Source organism: Folsomia candida, unplaced genomic scaffold (genome assembly GCF_002217175.1).
Source record: "Folsomia candida strain VU population unplaced genomic scaffold, ASM221717v1 Fcan01_Sc002, whole genome shotgun sequence".
NCBI classification, from domain to species: Eukaryota; Metazoa; Arthropoda; class Collembola; order Entomobryomorpha; family Isotomidae; genus Folsomia; species Folsomia candida.
This window is the reverse complement of record NW_019091194.1, coordinates 5,931,860-5,944,820: the sequence shown is the minus strand read 5'-3', so window position 1 is coordinate 5,944,820 and position 12,961 is coordinate 5,931,860. Positions and strand designations below refer to the sequence as shown.

General features: G+C 36.2%; 3 protein-coding genes across 3 annotated transcripts; all 3 read right to left on the bottom strand.

The window, feature by feature from the left end:
* Positions 1-172: 172 nt before the first annotated feature.
* LOC110843280 (glutamate receptor ionotropic, delta-1-like) lies at positions 173-2,700 on the bottom strand. The gene is made up of 12 exons (XM_022089240.2): positions 2,697-2,700; positions 2,394-2,581; positions 2,253-2,320; positions 2,059-2,176; positions 1,867-1,958; positions 1,539-1,791; positions 1,289-1,451; positions 998-1,212; positions 831-917; positions 721-753; positions 501-652; positions 173-437 (listed from the first exon to the last, which is right to left on the bottom strand). Exons 1-12 carry the CDS (start codon positions 2,698-2,700, stop codon positions 173-175), a joined length of 1,638 nt encoding a protein of 545 aa, XP_021944932.2.
* A 1,232-nt stretch (positions 2,701-3,932) lies between these two features.
* LOC110844222 (phospholipase A1 member A) lies at positions 3,933-5,536 on the bottom strand. The gene is made up of 6 exons (XM_022090373.2): positions 5,294-5,536; positions 5,067-5,212; positions 4,723-4,977; positions 4,373-4,615; positions 4,110-4,290; positions 3,933-4,039 (listed from the first exon to the last, which is right to left on the bottom strand). Exons 1-6 carry the CDS (start codon positions 5,416-5,418, stop codon positions 3,994-3,996), a joined length of 996 nt encoding a protein of 331 aa, XP_021946065.1. The 5' UTR covers positions 5,419-5,536; the 3' UTR covers positions 3,933-3,993.
* Positions 5,537-6,947: 1,411 nt separating this feature from the next.
* Positions 6,948-10,453, bottom strand: LOC110843279 (Bardet-Biedl syndrome 7 protein homolog). The gene is made up of 14 exons (XM_035848730.1): positions 10,263-10,453; positions 10,045-10,168; positions 9,839-9,953; positions 9,639-9,768; positions 9,179-9,565; positions 8,887-9,077; positions 8,684-8,801; positions 8,456-8,608; positions 8,269-8,374; positions 8,107-8,203; positions 7,871-8,035; positions 7,687-7,796; positions 7,545-7,624; positions 6,948-7,469 (listed from the first exon to the last, which is right to left on the bottom strand). The coding sequence occupies exons 1-14, from the start codon at positions 10,365-10,367 to the stop codon at positions 7,158-7,160; spliced, it is 2,193 nt and encodes a 730-aa protein (XP_035704623.1). The 5' UTR covers positions 10,368-10,453; the 3' UTR covers positions 6,948-7,157.
* Positions 10,454-12,961: the final 2,508 nt, after the last annotated feature.

Sequence of the window (12,961 nt, the reverse complement as noted above, 5' to 3'; positions counted from 1 at the left end):
CTTTGCGTGTTTTTACTTCCTTCCAAATACAAATTAAATTCGCCACAGCACTTTTTAGTCCGTAGGGCGAATCATATGCAATCACAACGTTTAATTGTTAACAAATATAATAAATTGAAAGAGATTCGTTCATAGTTGATTTACTAAACATAAAGTATTGTATTGTATTATATTATTCGACATAATTTATATCCGGTAATTCTCTTCCTCTTCTTTGAATCCGACTATAACAAAGTTCGATCAAGAAATCAGCAATTGAAAAAAATGCTCCACAACCCAACAGAAACCATGCCCCTGATAAGTCACTCAACTCCAATTTTCTTGTTGGAGGTAGCGTCGTTGGAATATAATTTACGGCATCCACACACCACAACAACTGCTCCCAATGCAATGATTTCCACTTTTCAAGTAATCCCGTTGTAACTGCACGAGTAATTCTGTAACAAAATCATGAATAATGACATAAACCCTTGAAATTTTTTTTGAACGGAGACTCGTACTCTGTATTGATGAGGTCCAGAAACTTTGAAGTTTTCGGAAGTATAAGAGCAGTTTCCACTTTGAAAAAGGTATTTTTGGCCACGGTCATTCTACAAAGACCTTTCGTAGCTCGGAAATCTTGCCCAAGTGCCACATCCAAGAATGATTTTTCCTGTAGTGAGTGATTGTGTTTTAAACAGAAAATTATAATTTAAAAAAAGTTATTTAAGTGTGAATAACCTTGATAAAGGCAAACTTTCCACTTAAAACTTTCTAAAAAATTTAAATTAACGAATAAATAAAATTTAACTTTAAACAAATTTATTTAGCTCATATTAAATTAAGCTTACTACAATGCCTTGCTCATCCGACATTACTAATTCATCAATACTCACGCCATCTCCTACGGATTTATAAACGCCAGCAGAGGTGTCCGACTGTAAAAAGGATGGAATCACATGATTTATTAATTACACTTATTCAATGCAGGTAAATATATCTACAATTATTTGCATACTTTAAACAAGGACTGATGTGCTGTATTCTGTCGAAACGTCCATCGAATTTTGTTTTGTTTCACGAGGTCTTCCAGACTGTCCACAACATTCGTTAATTTTGGGGCTGACAAGTATGACACCAAATATGCTACATAGATGTTGGCAAGATTAAGAGTAAGGAACCACCACAACATTATCAGGAAACGAGAAGTTTTATTGACCGGTGAGACAACACCTGAATGAAAAGCATTAATCAGATTACACATAATACATAAATAATTACGGTTGTATGAATTATCAAGAACGCTTACTTTCTTGTACAAGAGAGCCAATCATGAAGTGAAGTAATTCCGCAATCATCTCGATAAAACTCTTTTTTTCTTTTTTACTCCTGGAAATGTAAAGGCTGGCAACGTGCATGAGATAAAAAGTGGGGGCGAGGACGAGAACAGTGATGAGAAGGCAAGCCCAGACCTACAAATTTATTTACCAGATCTTAAACAGGTCAACCAAGGAGACCGCTCAGTACATCGAGGCATTTTTCCTTGACTATGCACATACCACGTCCGACAAGGGTCGAATCAGGATTGTAAGTTTAGGACCCCCCTCCCTTGGGGGTGGTATGAGAATGGCAGTTTCCTCCTGGTAGTACGAAGAGGAAAAAGCAATAACTTGGCTGCGTTGAAGTGTCACGGAAAAACCAGCAACGCCAACGTCTGCTTCACCTCGGAGGACTTGTCCCACCATCCCGTTCCACGATCCGTTTTCCGTCTGAGCACCCCAATTCCCATCGTAGGGGAGAAATATTTGCATACTAAAACCCACATTATATAGCTTAACCATTACGTGGGAACAAAAGTTGCAATGTTACAATAAAATCCAGAAATACCTAAAATTATACTTGTCACGGATTGCATTCATAAATTCGAAACAAACTCCGGTGTAACTTCCATCACTTGCCACTTTGACGAACGGATGTCTCTGATTTAAATATTTAAAAACTTTTTTTTAATTGAAATTCTCTTTTCAAAGCTATTTCTTTTTCATGAAACTGTGGAAAGATTTGTATTTATGTATATACCACTAATGTAACAATTTGGATTTTCCTCCCCTTAAGAAATGTAGCTCCTTCCGCGATGCGCCAAGCTTCCAACTGCTCAAAACCATTCTTCAAACATCCCACGCCACGTGAACATAACCTTAAAATGCCATCAATATTCTAAAATAATATTCTTAATAATTTATGCAATGAATTTGTCATGCAAATATGCGTACCCTTTTTCATCAAATAATATAAACATTCCACTGGTTACGACCAGTTGTCCGTCAACGTAATTGTATATCTGTATCCATAAATTAGTTGTTTTGATAAATACTTTTTTATACTTTTACCGACTTATGGCTTTTTAATCGTACCTTCTCCCTTATGAAATTGGAACAGTTCTTATTAGAGCTTGAAGAACGGGTTGAGTACCTTTTATGTTGAATGCAGTGAACACATACACCTTTAAGAAATACAGCATCGTCGTAATGGCACGGAACAAGAAGAGATTTTAAATGTAATTCAGTTTCGCTCTTCGGAATCCTCCTTCTACCGATGATATCTTTAAACAAAACTTTGTATTACTTAAATATTACAAATGAACACCTAATCATTCTAAAAATTCATGTGTATGCAATTTTGAAATATTTTTTTAACCCTTTTGTTTATACACTTACCCATGATAAAAAATCCACAAAACAGAAAAACATAGACACAAAAATTATTCCACATTTTTCAACAAACATATTTTCAAGCATTCAGAGCCGATACTGTTTGACCAAAGAATCCGAAATGTCTACTAAAAAGCATAAAAAATAGCGTAAAGTAGCTTAGATATGGATCGATGATATTATTTAATGAAACTCTCTGCACAAAAGTCATAATTTATTACGTCGTATACATTACTTGACAGATATCACAATCCAATAACCCAACACATGTCTCCGCATAGTAATACAACGGCTTTGTCCAGTGAATATGATGCCTTTGTCCAGTAAAGACGATACTAGAACACGTTTTCTGTGGTGGCGTCCTACAATATTTGATAGTGACGTGACATTGACCTAAGATATAACAGTAAATAAGACAAAGTTAAGAATTTTGCAAATATCACGTTACTAATTTCACTATTACTTTGCATTAATTTTACGAATTAATGAAAGTAAATGTAATTTCATAAATATTTCAACGCCACTAAAAATGACGATACACATTACACTTTCACTTTATCACTGGGCGAACCATGTCATGCGTTGGATTCGTGTCAGTGAAAGCGATTACCTTACCTCATTCATGATGTCAACTGAAATACGATGGGATATTTGGTGTAATATGACAATACTTGAGAAATGAGGGAGCATTGTGCAGGTGTTCTACCAGATAGCAAGAAATAGGTGAAGACATTTACAAAAAACGAGGAATTGTTACCATTCACTGGAAATAGAGTCCAGTATTATACATTTATATTACGCAATATTCTTCACACATAATTTATGAGCACCTAGAAAAATCTACCTAAATAAAATATTAAAACTAAATGGATTACAATCACCTTTCTTAGGTTTCAGACGAGTTGAATGGAAAGTATTATATAAATATGTACGTACCATCATGCTTAGCGACTCAACATATCTGTATTTTTTATATTTTGTAATTGTGTTCATTTTTACTCAGAAATACAATACAGGATTGACAGGGTCCGACGAATGAGCATGAATTATAAATTAAAACAGCGAGACAAGAAGTCAATATTGTCGAATTTATTATAAATTAATTCCACCATCCCCTTTACTATAAGAAAACGCTATGCACTTTGGATATTTCTGGCATGATTTTGCAATTTAAATAGTTAAGATCTTCATAACACTCCAAACCGATATCATGTAATAATTTCGACCATACAAATATACAACTTTGATTTGCACGCAGTAATAATTTATTAAATCAATCCATCATCATATTTTACGAAACAAATTACTTGAAGCTTTCCGTAATGGTGGAATGAAATTCGCCTCTGGAGCTGGAATAATTTGAAATAAATTTAATCCCCATTTTTAATAGCGACCACCTAAAGATCAACTTCAACTCACGCAACACTAGCCTTAGCACCAATCGCGATTGCGCCAGAACAGGAAGCGTCGTTGCAATTAGTTTGGCAGAAGCATGTTGGGGCCAAGAGTGGGTTGGTCGTGGAACAAGGACAAGCATACAAATCGTTTCGACCGATTGATGCATTGTATACCAGCCAAGAATACGTATGAGCACAGTACCCTTGAATAGATTGAACTTAAGAAATTAATACAGCATGAACACCTAGATACGCAAACAGATAAATAATTGTATATGTAAATACCAGGGACCACTTCAAAGGATGTGCATCCGGGTTGTGTAGTACCCCCATTAACGTACACGTCAATGTCTCCAGTTCCCGTGCGAGAGTCGCCCATCATTCCTCTCGAAGTGTGGTAGAGGTCAACAAATATTCCATTGCCTTTGTAAATCATGTCCGATGAAGAGAGCGAAAGATAATACACTGGACCAGCAGGGTCCAAGCCAGTCAGTCTGGAAGTCGGGCGTTGAGATCCAGCCTTACCAGCTAAATATACGTAAATATACATTGTCAGGGGCGATTTGAAAATTGCAGAAATTTATCTAATATGCCCAAATATGTATGTACATTATAGTATTTCTTATCTTGCATACCAACATGTGCACCAAGGGAATGTCCAATTATGTGCACTTGACTTTGATCAATTCCTTTGTTAACTCTTAAAAATTCGAGAAACTCAGCCACCCTTTGTCCTGCGGGGACTACATTGAGCAGTACCAACGGGTACATGGCCAACGCTAAGGGTGCAGACCAGTCCGTAATCAATGACTTCCCACCAGACAAGGAGGACCAGTCGACTACTATGATATTTCTCTGGATGTTGTTTTGTACGTTTTCGGAGAGGAGTGCTAAGATTTGGACAGAATAAATGCAAAAATATTACTTTGATTAGTTTTATATACCTCCACTTGTTTTATTGAAATATTTAGCGGCTGACAATTTCTTAGCGTGACGGGCATCGGAGTCTCCGAGGAGGACAAAAAACCATCGATCAAGACCGTTGTTGTTATTCCATTAAGCAGGCCCGAGGATGTTAACGAATTGACATCACCATACTTGATTTCAATCTTTTGGCTTGGCGTTCTATACAAATAATCACGCATGTATTTTTGTAGAAATAAATGTGTGATTCAAGTTCATCAATTAAGTATCTGTCTGATTTACGGGAAGTAGTAGAATTTAATCAGATTTACATCGGTCGAGACGAGAAGCTTTGCCACAAGATCCAACAAAATTGCAGAACTTCCTGCGACCCCAATAACCAGTAGAAATATTACTTTACCCCACATTTTGAAAACCAACGTAAGGAGAGCTAATTGTCGATGAGGTTCAAGGTAATTCTAAAGGAGGAGTGGCAAGCTTTGCAGACAATGTCAGATTTATTGTGTTAATACCTTGAACTTGGACCCTGACCAGACTCGCCACTTTTCATAAGTCAATCCCCGCAATTTACTATATAACCTTTGTTCGACCGCCATGTTATCGTGTATGGAACTGACACGTGTACACATATCCCTCTTAAGACTATATATGTGATAAGGTACATTTATTTGCAATTGCACAACTTACATGCGTCACAGGTTATATAGTACAATGGTAAGCTTTTGAGCATTGTTAAACGTAAATATGTACATATGTATTTATTACTTACCTGTGTAGCATTTCGCAAGGAGCAATTTAATATTACTTGCTTAGGTATTAACGGATTAGGATAAGGGAATCTTTTTTATTGCCATTTATGTATTATTTTTAAAAAACAATTCATATTTAGTTACAATTAGTATTAATTGAATACGAAACTTGAATCATATACTAACTAACAAGGGAACCTTAAGTACTGTCACATCTCGATTTCCTTTCGAATCGTCTTAATTGATAGATAATTTAGTGTAAATAAAACTTTGTCATGGAACATACGGTGCAAAATCACGTTTTTGCGAAATATTTGGTGAAAGCTGCACTAAAACGTGCCATTTTTCCAATGCTTTTAACATAGAAAACAGCCTTCGGAATGAAGTTTATAAATTATATACCTGTCCATAATTTCAAGCTGCTCACCAATATGCAAAAAATGCAAACATTGGCCAATTTTTTTTCAAATTGCGAAAATCTGCAAAATTTTCTAAATTTTAATTCCGTCGTTTTTTGAAATTTTAACCGAATTTAAATGTTAAACTTCTTTAAGACGTCCTATACTTATACTCCATAGTGGAGGGACCCGAAGGGTCCCCCTCAAATGAATTCTTTCAGTTTTTCAAAAAGCTTAAAATCTTGAACGAGGCATGGAAAAGTTATTTTGTTGAATATGTTAAAAGCTGACGGCAGAAACTCCCAAAATTTATTACAACTTGCAAAAACAAATATAACCAACAATTTTGAAAAATACGTAAAATAAACGGGCATTAGTCATTATATCTTTTTTCATGAAAAAGTATGAGCTTCAATTTTGGAAAATTTTTGGCAATTTTGTTGCAATAAGAAAAATAATTATTCTTTCAAAACTTTGTTGCAACGCTTAAATAAAAGAAGTTTAACATTTAAATTCGGTTAAAATTTCAAAAAACGACGGAATTAAAATTTAGAAAATTTTGCAGATTTTCGCAATTTGAAAAAAAATTGGCCAATGTTTGCATTTTTTGCATATTGGTGAGCAGCTTGAAATTATGGACAGGTATATAATTTATAAACTTCATTCCGAAGGCTGTTTTCTATGTTAAAAGCATTGGAAAAATGGCAAGTTTTAGTGCAGCTTTCACCAAATATTTCGCAAAAACGTGATTTTGCACCGTATGTTCCATGACAAAGTTTTATTTACACTAAATTATCTATCAATTAAGACGATTCGAAAGGAAATCGAGATGTGACAGTACTTAAGGTTCCCTTGTAACTATTATATTTATTTTGTGGCAACAAAAGTAATCTAATCAGTATTTAAGTGTCCCCAATGACATTTTTGATAAAAAATTTCCCCAATTGATTTTTCAATGGAATTTTAATTTCCATCGCAGAAGTGCTAAGCGTCTAATGACTAAATATAACTTCCACGAGTTTCATAAATTGGTGCCTGAAAGAAATCGACCAAGGCGTCAAAATTCTGCTTATCTAAAACTTCCATAAGTTGTGGAACTCTCGACTTCACATTTATGCCATTGTACTTGTGTTTATCAATGTACAAGTCAGTAATCATCCCAAATAATCTATCCAAGTAGTTTGGTTGCCTCTTATGCATAGCTTTAAGCTTATCTGCGTTATTAAGAATGTACTTGTATTCCGAAGATAATATTTTTTCGAAATCGGGATCATGGGCTTGAATTTCCTTCAAAGCTTCGATCAAGGCTACCTATTAAAAATTCGAAATAAAGTATTTATTCTGATGTCATAAAATAGATACGTTTGTATTCATTTATATTGCTACCTGTTTTGTTAACGAGAGATATCCATCCAATTTGGGTCTTATTAGTTGAAGCGTGTGCAGTACACTTTCATCATTAAATTCTGTGAGAATAAATCGTTTTAAATATTGTGCAACCTTAGTATGCATATTTTTATGCATATACCGCAATCAATGTCCAGGTTAATTTTTTTATTGGTTGCTTCTTTTGTGATCCAGTCTTTCAAGATGGAAATAGTTGAAACGTTATCAGACTTGAACTCTGCAGTTCCCTTGCTGTGCAATCAATGAAATATATTTCTTTTAGCTAATAGACACTGAATATACCATGTCTTATTTACATAATGTACCTAAAAGTGCAATGCAAAATGGTATCAAAAAATGTGGACAGGAATGTGATAGCTGCTTCCCCTGAAGACGGTGCTCTGGCCGGCATTTCCGGAATACAATTGGACAACCAGGAGTGCATTTCCACTGCACTGAAGGTGCCATTAATTTTTAAGGTATTATATGGTCTATAATGGGGTCAAAATATTAGTCTCGTTTCCCTTAATCTCATATAAGTTGATTACAAAAATAAGAGCACCTGTTAACATCAAATCCATGTGATCTGACATGCAGCGACAATGATTTCACAGAGAATGTCCGCACTTGGCAACACTTTGGTAGAATCCTCGGAGTCACTGCAAATAATGTTGACCAATATTATCTCTCAAACCGTGAAAAGGCAAGATTTCCATGTGCTCACCATAAGCTCTCACAGTACCGTGTTGTCCTTCTATGGTTCGCAGCCGCACTTCAATCCGCGTCGTGTTTGCTTGGCAGCGGAATGTCACAAGTAGAAAGTTTCCACTCTGTGATTATTATGTGTAAAATATACTAAATAAGTAATGATTTTGGTCATCAGATTGGATTTTTTCGTAATTTTAACTCACGTCAGGTTCGCATTCGCTGTATGAAACCACGGCAGAATTACGCTCAACGTCCAACAAATCTATAGGAACATCGCTCTGAATAAGAATTGTATCGATGGGAGACTCCACCTCAATTGTTAGCAAATATGAGGCATCCTCTCGATTAAGTACCATCTACATAAAGTAAGAAAGGTACTTGTTCCAATGTGCAAACGGTCTCATGCATTCAATAAATATTAAGGTATTTACTTTATCATTAACTTTGAAGAATGGAACCACTGAGAAACCTGACGAAGCTGTTTGTGTAGCTGTCTGGTACTTGTCCCTTTCTTGAATTACGCGTTCTTGCAGGTCATCAATTTCAGTTCTATAAATTATTATAATGTCAGACTTACATTTTTATGTAGTGACCTGGAGTCTAGGTCTATTTACGTATGAAATTAAATACATGCCTGAGTTTCTCCAATTTTTGCCTTGTATCTACCGAAATGGAAAACGTCCCATCGTCAACCCGAATCTTTTTATCTATTGTTTCTGTAGTGAGTCCGTATACCCAGCCAGAGTATGTAACCACCAACACTTCTTCAAAGTTGTCCGCACCAAAGATGCCACCGGTAATGCCAGTCACACTTTCATTACAGGTCTACAGCAGAGGAAATTGTTAATTGCATTAATTAAGTAATTCCTATAAGTACCCACGTATTCGAATTTTTCGTATTTCATATGTAAATATGCGCATATAACCTGTGAAAATAGCAATCTTGGAGGAACAAGTTGGTAATCGTCACCATCAATCCCGTAAACTTGGACTGTGCCATCATCAAACCCAACCAATAATTCTTTTCCCCCATTTGCAGTCACGTCATAAAAATCGACACACGTCACTCCTGCCGATGTCTCTGTGTCGTGAGTCCATCGAAGGATTGCACTCTCGTCCCCAATCGACACGAGGCACAGACATCCGTCCGAACTGCCGACCAAGACGTCAGAACCAATGTCACCACCATCCCCGTTAAAAAGACCGAGAGCTGTGGGAATCCCGTCCAGGTGGAAAAGATATCGGACTTTTGCTTTATCCATGACTTTTAGCGTTCGGTCTCGACATGAAATGACCGGAACAAGTTTCCCCACCTACTAACAAGGTTTTTTTAAACATGGACATTGTACATACTTATTTTATTATCCGCCCTATCTGCCTTTTGACCTTGTCTACTTGTAATGCCAGCACGGCAGTAATTTCGTCATCAGACACGTAGAATCCTGTATCTTGACAATCTTCATATTGATTATACACATTTTTTCCACAAACGAGGAGATGACTTCCAGTAACAAACCTGACACAAAGTAGGCAAGTTGTTGAATGCATTGTGTACACACTTAAATTAAATTAAATTGTGGTTGTACATATTTTGAATGGATTCGGCCAAGTTGGTGTCAAACTCTAGAAATAGTTTGCCCTTTTTCGTAAAACCACGAATCATGTTCCCTGAAGCCAAGAATATTTTGTCTTTGGCTGTTCCTACAGGTAAAAATCCAATAGCGAAAGAAATAAATAGAAATGTGGCTGGTATTTATGTATTACATAAACATATGCATTAGAAGACACTTACCCACCGCTCCCCCCAAACTGAGGGCGGAGATGAGGGTGCCTAAATTGAACCTGCATATCGTGATAACCTCTGATTTGCCCCAACCGACTACTTGCACATTCCCTTCCCTGTTGGCCACCACCAACTAAAGTTTTAAAATTGCATGTTAATATTGGACATAATTATGCATATATTAGTTGATAAGCATTCACGCAAATCTTATGTAGTTAGCGTATTACCCGATGCTGTGCCTTGTCCTCGCTAAATGTGGGGAGTATCTTGATGCAATTTGGAAATGATGACCCACCATGAAGGTAATCAACTCTCGATAAGTTCAACTCCATTTTATAATTTTATAAAGCTTGTCGGTTGTACTGAGAAAAATTTTCTAATTAAAACAGCTTCCCATTACCAAAACATACTGCACAGAATATAGGTATTTGAATACGATTTATTTGTTGTGCTCTAGGCGTGCTAGGATACGATAATGTGCACACATAAGCCAACACGGAATGCCCGGATTTACGTAATGCCGGATTTCAGACATTAATTACATATGCACTTCCAAAATACCACAGTTTTCACCATCAGAAACTACACGCATAACTAATCCTAAGGATAAGAATTTTCATGAATGCACGCTTTCAATTTATTCAATAAAATATTCGAATTATGTTGTTCGAATAAACTCTAGTTTCGGATTCCTGTAACAGCTTACGTATCTAGATTACGTATTGTAAAAATGAAGCGATCTTCCTTCAAATATAACCTGATTAGGAGAAACATATTTTTCAACAAAATAAATTTGGTAATCCGTCAACCGTCAACCTTTATACTCTTTTGCCATTATGATCACTTTTTTAGAATCCCTTAGAAAACTCTTCCCACACTGATGATGATCTAACAAAGATGTCAGAATTGTTAATGATCTCGTACTCACTCATAAAAATGAAGGGTATGGTAGTTGCTGTATTAACTAAAAAATTATAAATGACCAATTCAGTGTTTCGGACTTATGTTACCCAAGGACCAAGTTAAGGTCGTTAATGTGGCTCATTATTACGTACATATATTTCAGTTCTGTGTATTCTGCCAAGTCCTCATCCAAAGCATTTGTTCATTTACAAGCAAGCTATGGCTCACTAATTTTGGTACAAATTGGTAGGATGGGGAAGAAATCATTGGAAATAAATTGCCAAAATTTTCGCCACAGAAATTACCAATTACAACTCATGTCGCATTTTCAGGAAAGCTAGCTTTCTTGCAATTGTCAACCGTCACGTACATAAGGACAAATTTCAATCCGACACATTATTAAGGGGTGAAAGCCCTTTATAAGATCGTTATGTCCGTCTGTCTGTCCGTCCGTCCGTCCGTCCGTCTGTCTGTCCGTAGCTCCGATAACTTTTGAACGAAAAGACATAGACACTTGAAATTTTGAACGTAAACTCCTAACGTCAATGGACAGGACGAGTTCGAAGATGGACACTGTGACATCGTCACCTGTGACGATGACGTCGTCACAGTGACGAAAAGTGACGAAAAAGTGTCACTTGTCAGTTTTGGCATGTGACACATCATTTTTAACTAATTTTCAATGAGGAATTCGAAAATTCATGTCATTTTGCGGTTGGACGTCACCTGTGACGATGACATCGTCACGGTGGCGAAAAGTGACGAAAAAGTGTCACTTGTCAGTTTTGACATGTGACACATCATTTTTAACTATTTTTCAATGTCAAATTTAATGGTGACCTCCATTTTGACCTCAGAGGTCATGTAAAGGTCATAGGACATATCTATTTCAATTTCAACTGAAATTTAACCCCGAATTCAATGGTGACCTCCATTTTGACCTCAGAGGTCATATAAAGGTCACATAAGGGTTATCAACTGTTAAATTTGACACAAATAAGACACAAAAGTCGAAAACACGTCAGAAGTGTCAATCTTAACAAATTTTCGAACAATTTGATATTCACATTGACGTATGACACTCCTTTCACCCCTTGGTTACATGCGTTGTAACGGTTTATTTTACATGGACATAAAGTTTCGCAGAGGTCGTTTCTTGATATGCCGTATTATTATTTATAGTTCCAATGCCCACATATAGATGTTCTACTTATCGTTACTGCCATCACGTAAACATTTATTCTCAACATAGGGATAAGAATCGCGATAGGATGCAGGATAAGAATGTGAACACTATCTCTCCATGTGAGGCTATGCTGAGAATAAAAGCCTACGTGGTGAATGACACGAATGAATATGGGACAAAATACCGTATATATCTCGAAGAATAAATACAGACAGTTGCAAACAAAATGCACCAAAGGGGTGGAGTGACACCGTCACGCGGTCATTGTACGTCAAAACTATATCGATTTTTGAAATACTCGCCCAAAACTAAGTCTAAAACGGTCGAAACCAAAAATTCGACACGTTCGACCTTTAGTCTAATCCCCGTGACCTTATGACCTACAACGCCCATCTTTGAGCATCTTTGAGCATCCGTACTTCAAAAATTAGAAACACGTTGACGAAAATCGCATGTCGAAATTCTAAAGTTATCGTGCATAGACAGACCGATCGACGGACAGACAAGGCATTTCCATAAAGGGATTTTGCTTCGCTTCACCCCCTAATACATAAATCAATAACTATAAATAATGCAGATATGTGGTATATACATAATTATGTTTAACAAATACATAAAATAAAATAATCGCTTCATGTAATATGATAATTTGACTATGGAACGTGGAGAATAAACAAGGATGGGCCATTTCTTTACTCACCTACATACTTACATTCATAGATAATTGCATTGGGGACATTTATCCATAGTAAAGTGGTCCTCCCCATTTAGGTTAAATTCATAATCACAAAATTGTCGGAACTATTTATAAATCCAAATATAAGACTATACTATCTG

What these genes read in the sequence shown, in the direction of transcription:
- LOC110844222 (XM_022090373.2), bottom strand. Translation starts at nt 5,418, where the DNA reads ATGTGGGGTAAAGTAATATTTCTACTGGTTATTGGGGTCGCAGGAAGT. An exon ending in ATTAAATTCTACTACTTCCC is followed by an intron (nt 5,213 to 5,293) that starts GTAAATCAGACA and finishes TTATTTGTATAG; the next exon opens with AACGCCAAGCCAAAAGATTG. An exon ending in GCCCGTCACGCTAAGAAATT is followed by an intron (nt 4,978 to 5,066) that starts GTCAGCCGCTAA and finishes TCCAAATCTTAG; the next exon opens with CACTCCTCTCCGAAAACGTA.
- LOC110843279 (XM_035848730.1), bottom strand. Translation starts at nt 10,367, where the DNA reads ATGGAGTTGAACTTATCGAGAGTTGATTACCTTCATGGTGGGTCATCA. An exon ending in CAAGATTGCTATTTTCACAG is followed by an intron (nt 9,078 to 9,178) that starts GTTATATGCGCA and finishes CCTCTGCTGTAG; the next exon opens with ACCTGTAATGAAAGTGTGAC. An exon ending in ATCTCTCGTTAACAAAACAG is followed by an intron (nt 7,470 to 7,544) that starts GTAGCAATATAA and finishes AATTTTTAATAG; the next exon opens with GTAGCCTTGATCGAAGCTTT.
- LOC110843280 (XM_022089240.2), bottom strand. An exon ending in CGTGACAAGTATAATTTTAG is followed by an intron (nt 1,792 to 1,866) that starts GTATTTCTGGAT and finishes TGTGGGTTTTAG; the next exon opens with TATGCAAATATTTCTCCCCT. An exon ending in TGGCTCTCTTGTACAAGAAA is followed by an intron (nt 1,213 to 1,288) that starts GTAAGCGTTCTT and finishes CTTTTCATTCAG; the next exon opens with GTGTTGTCTCACCGGTCAAT.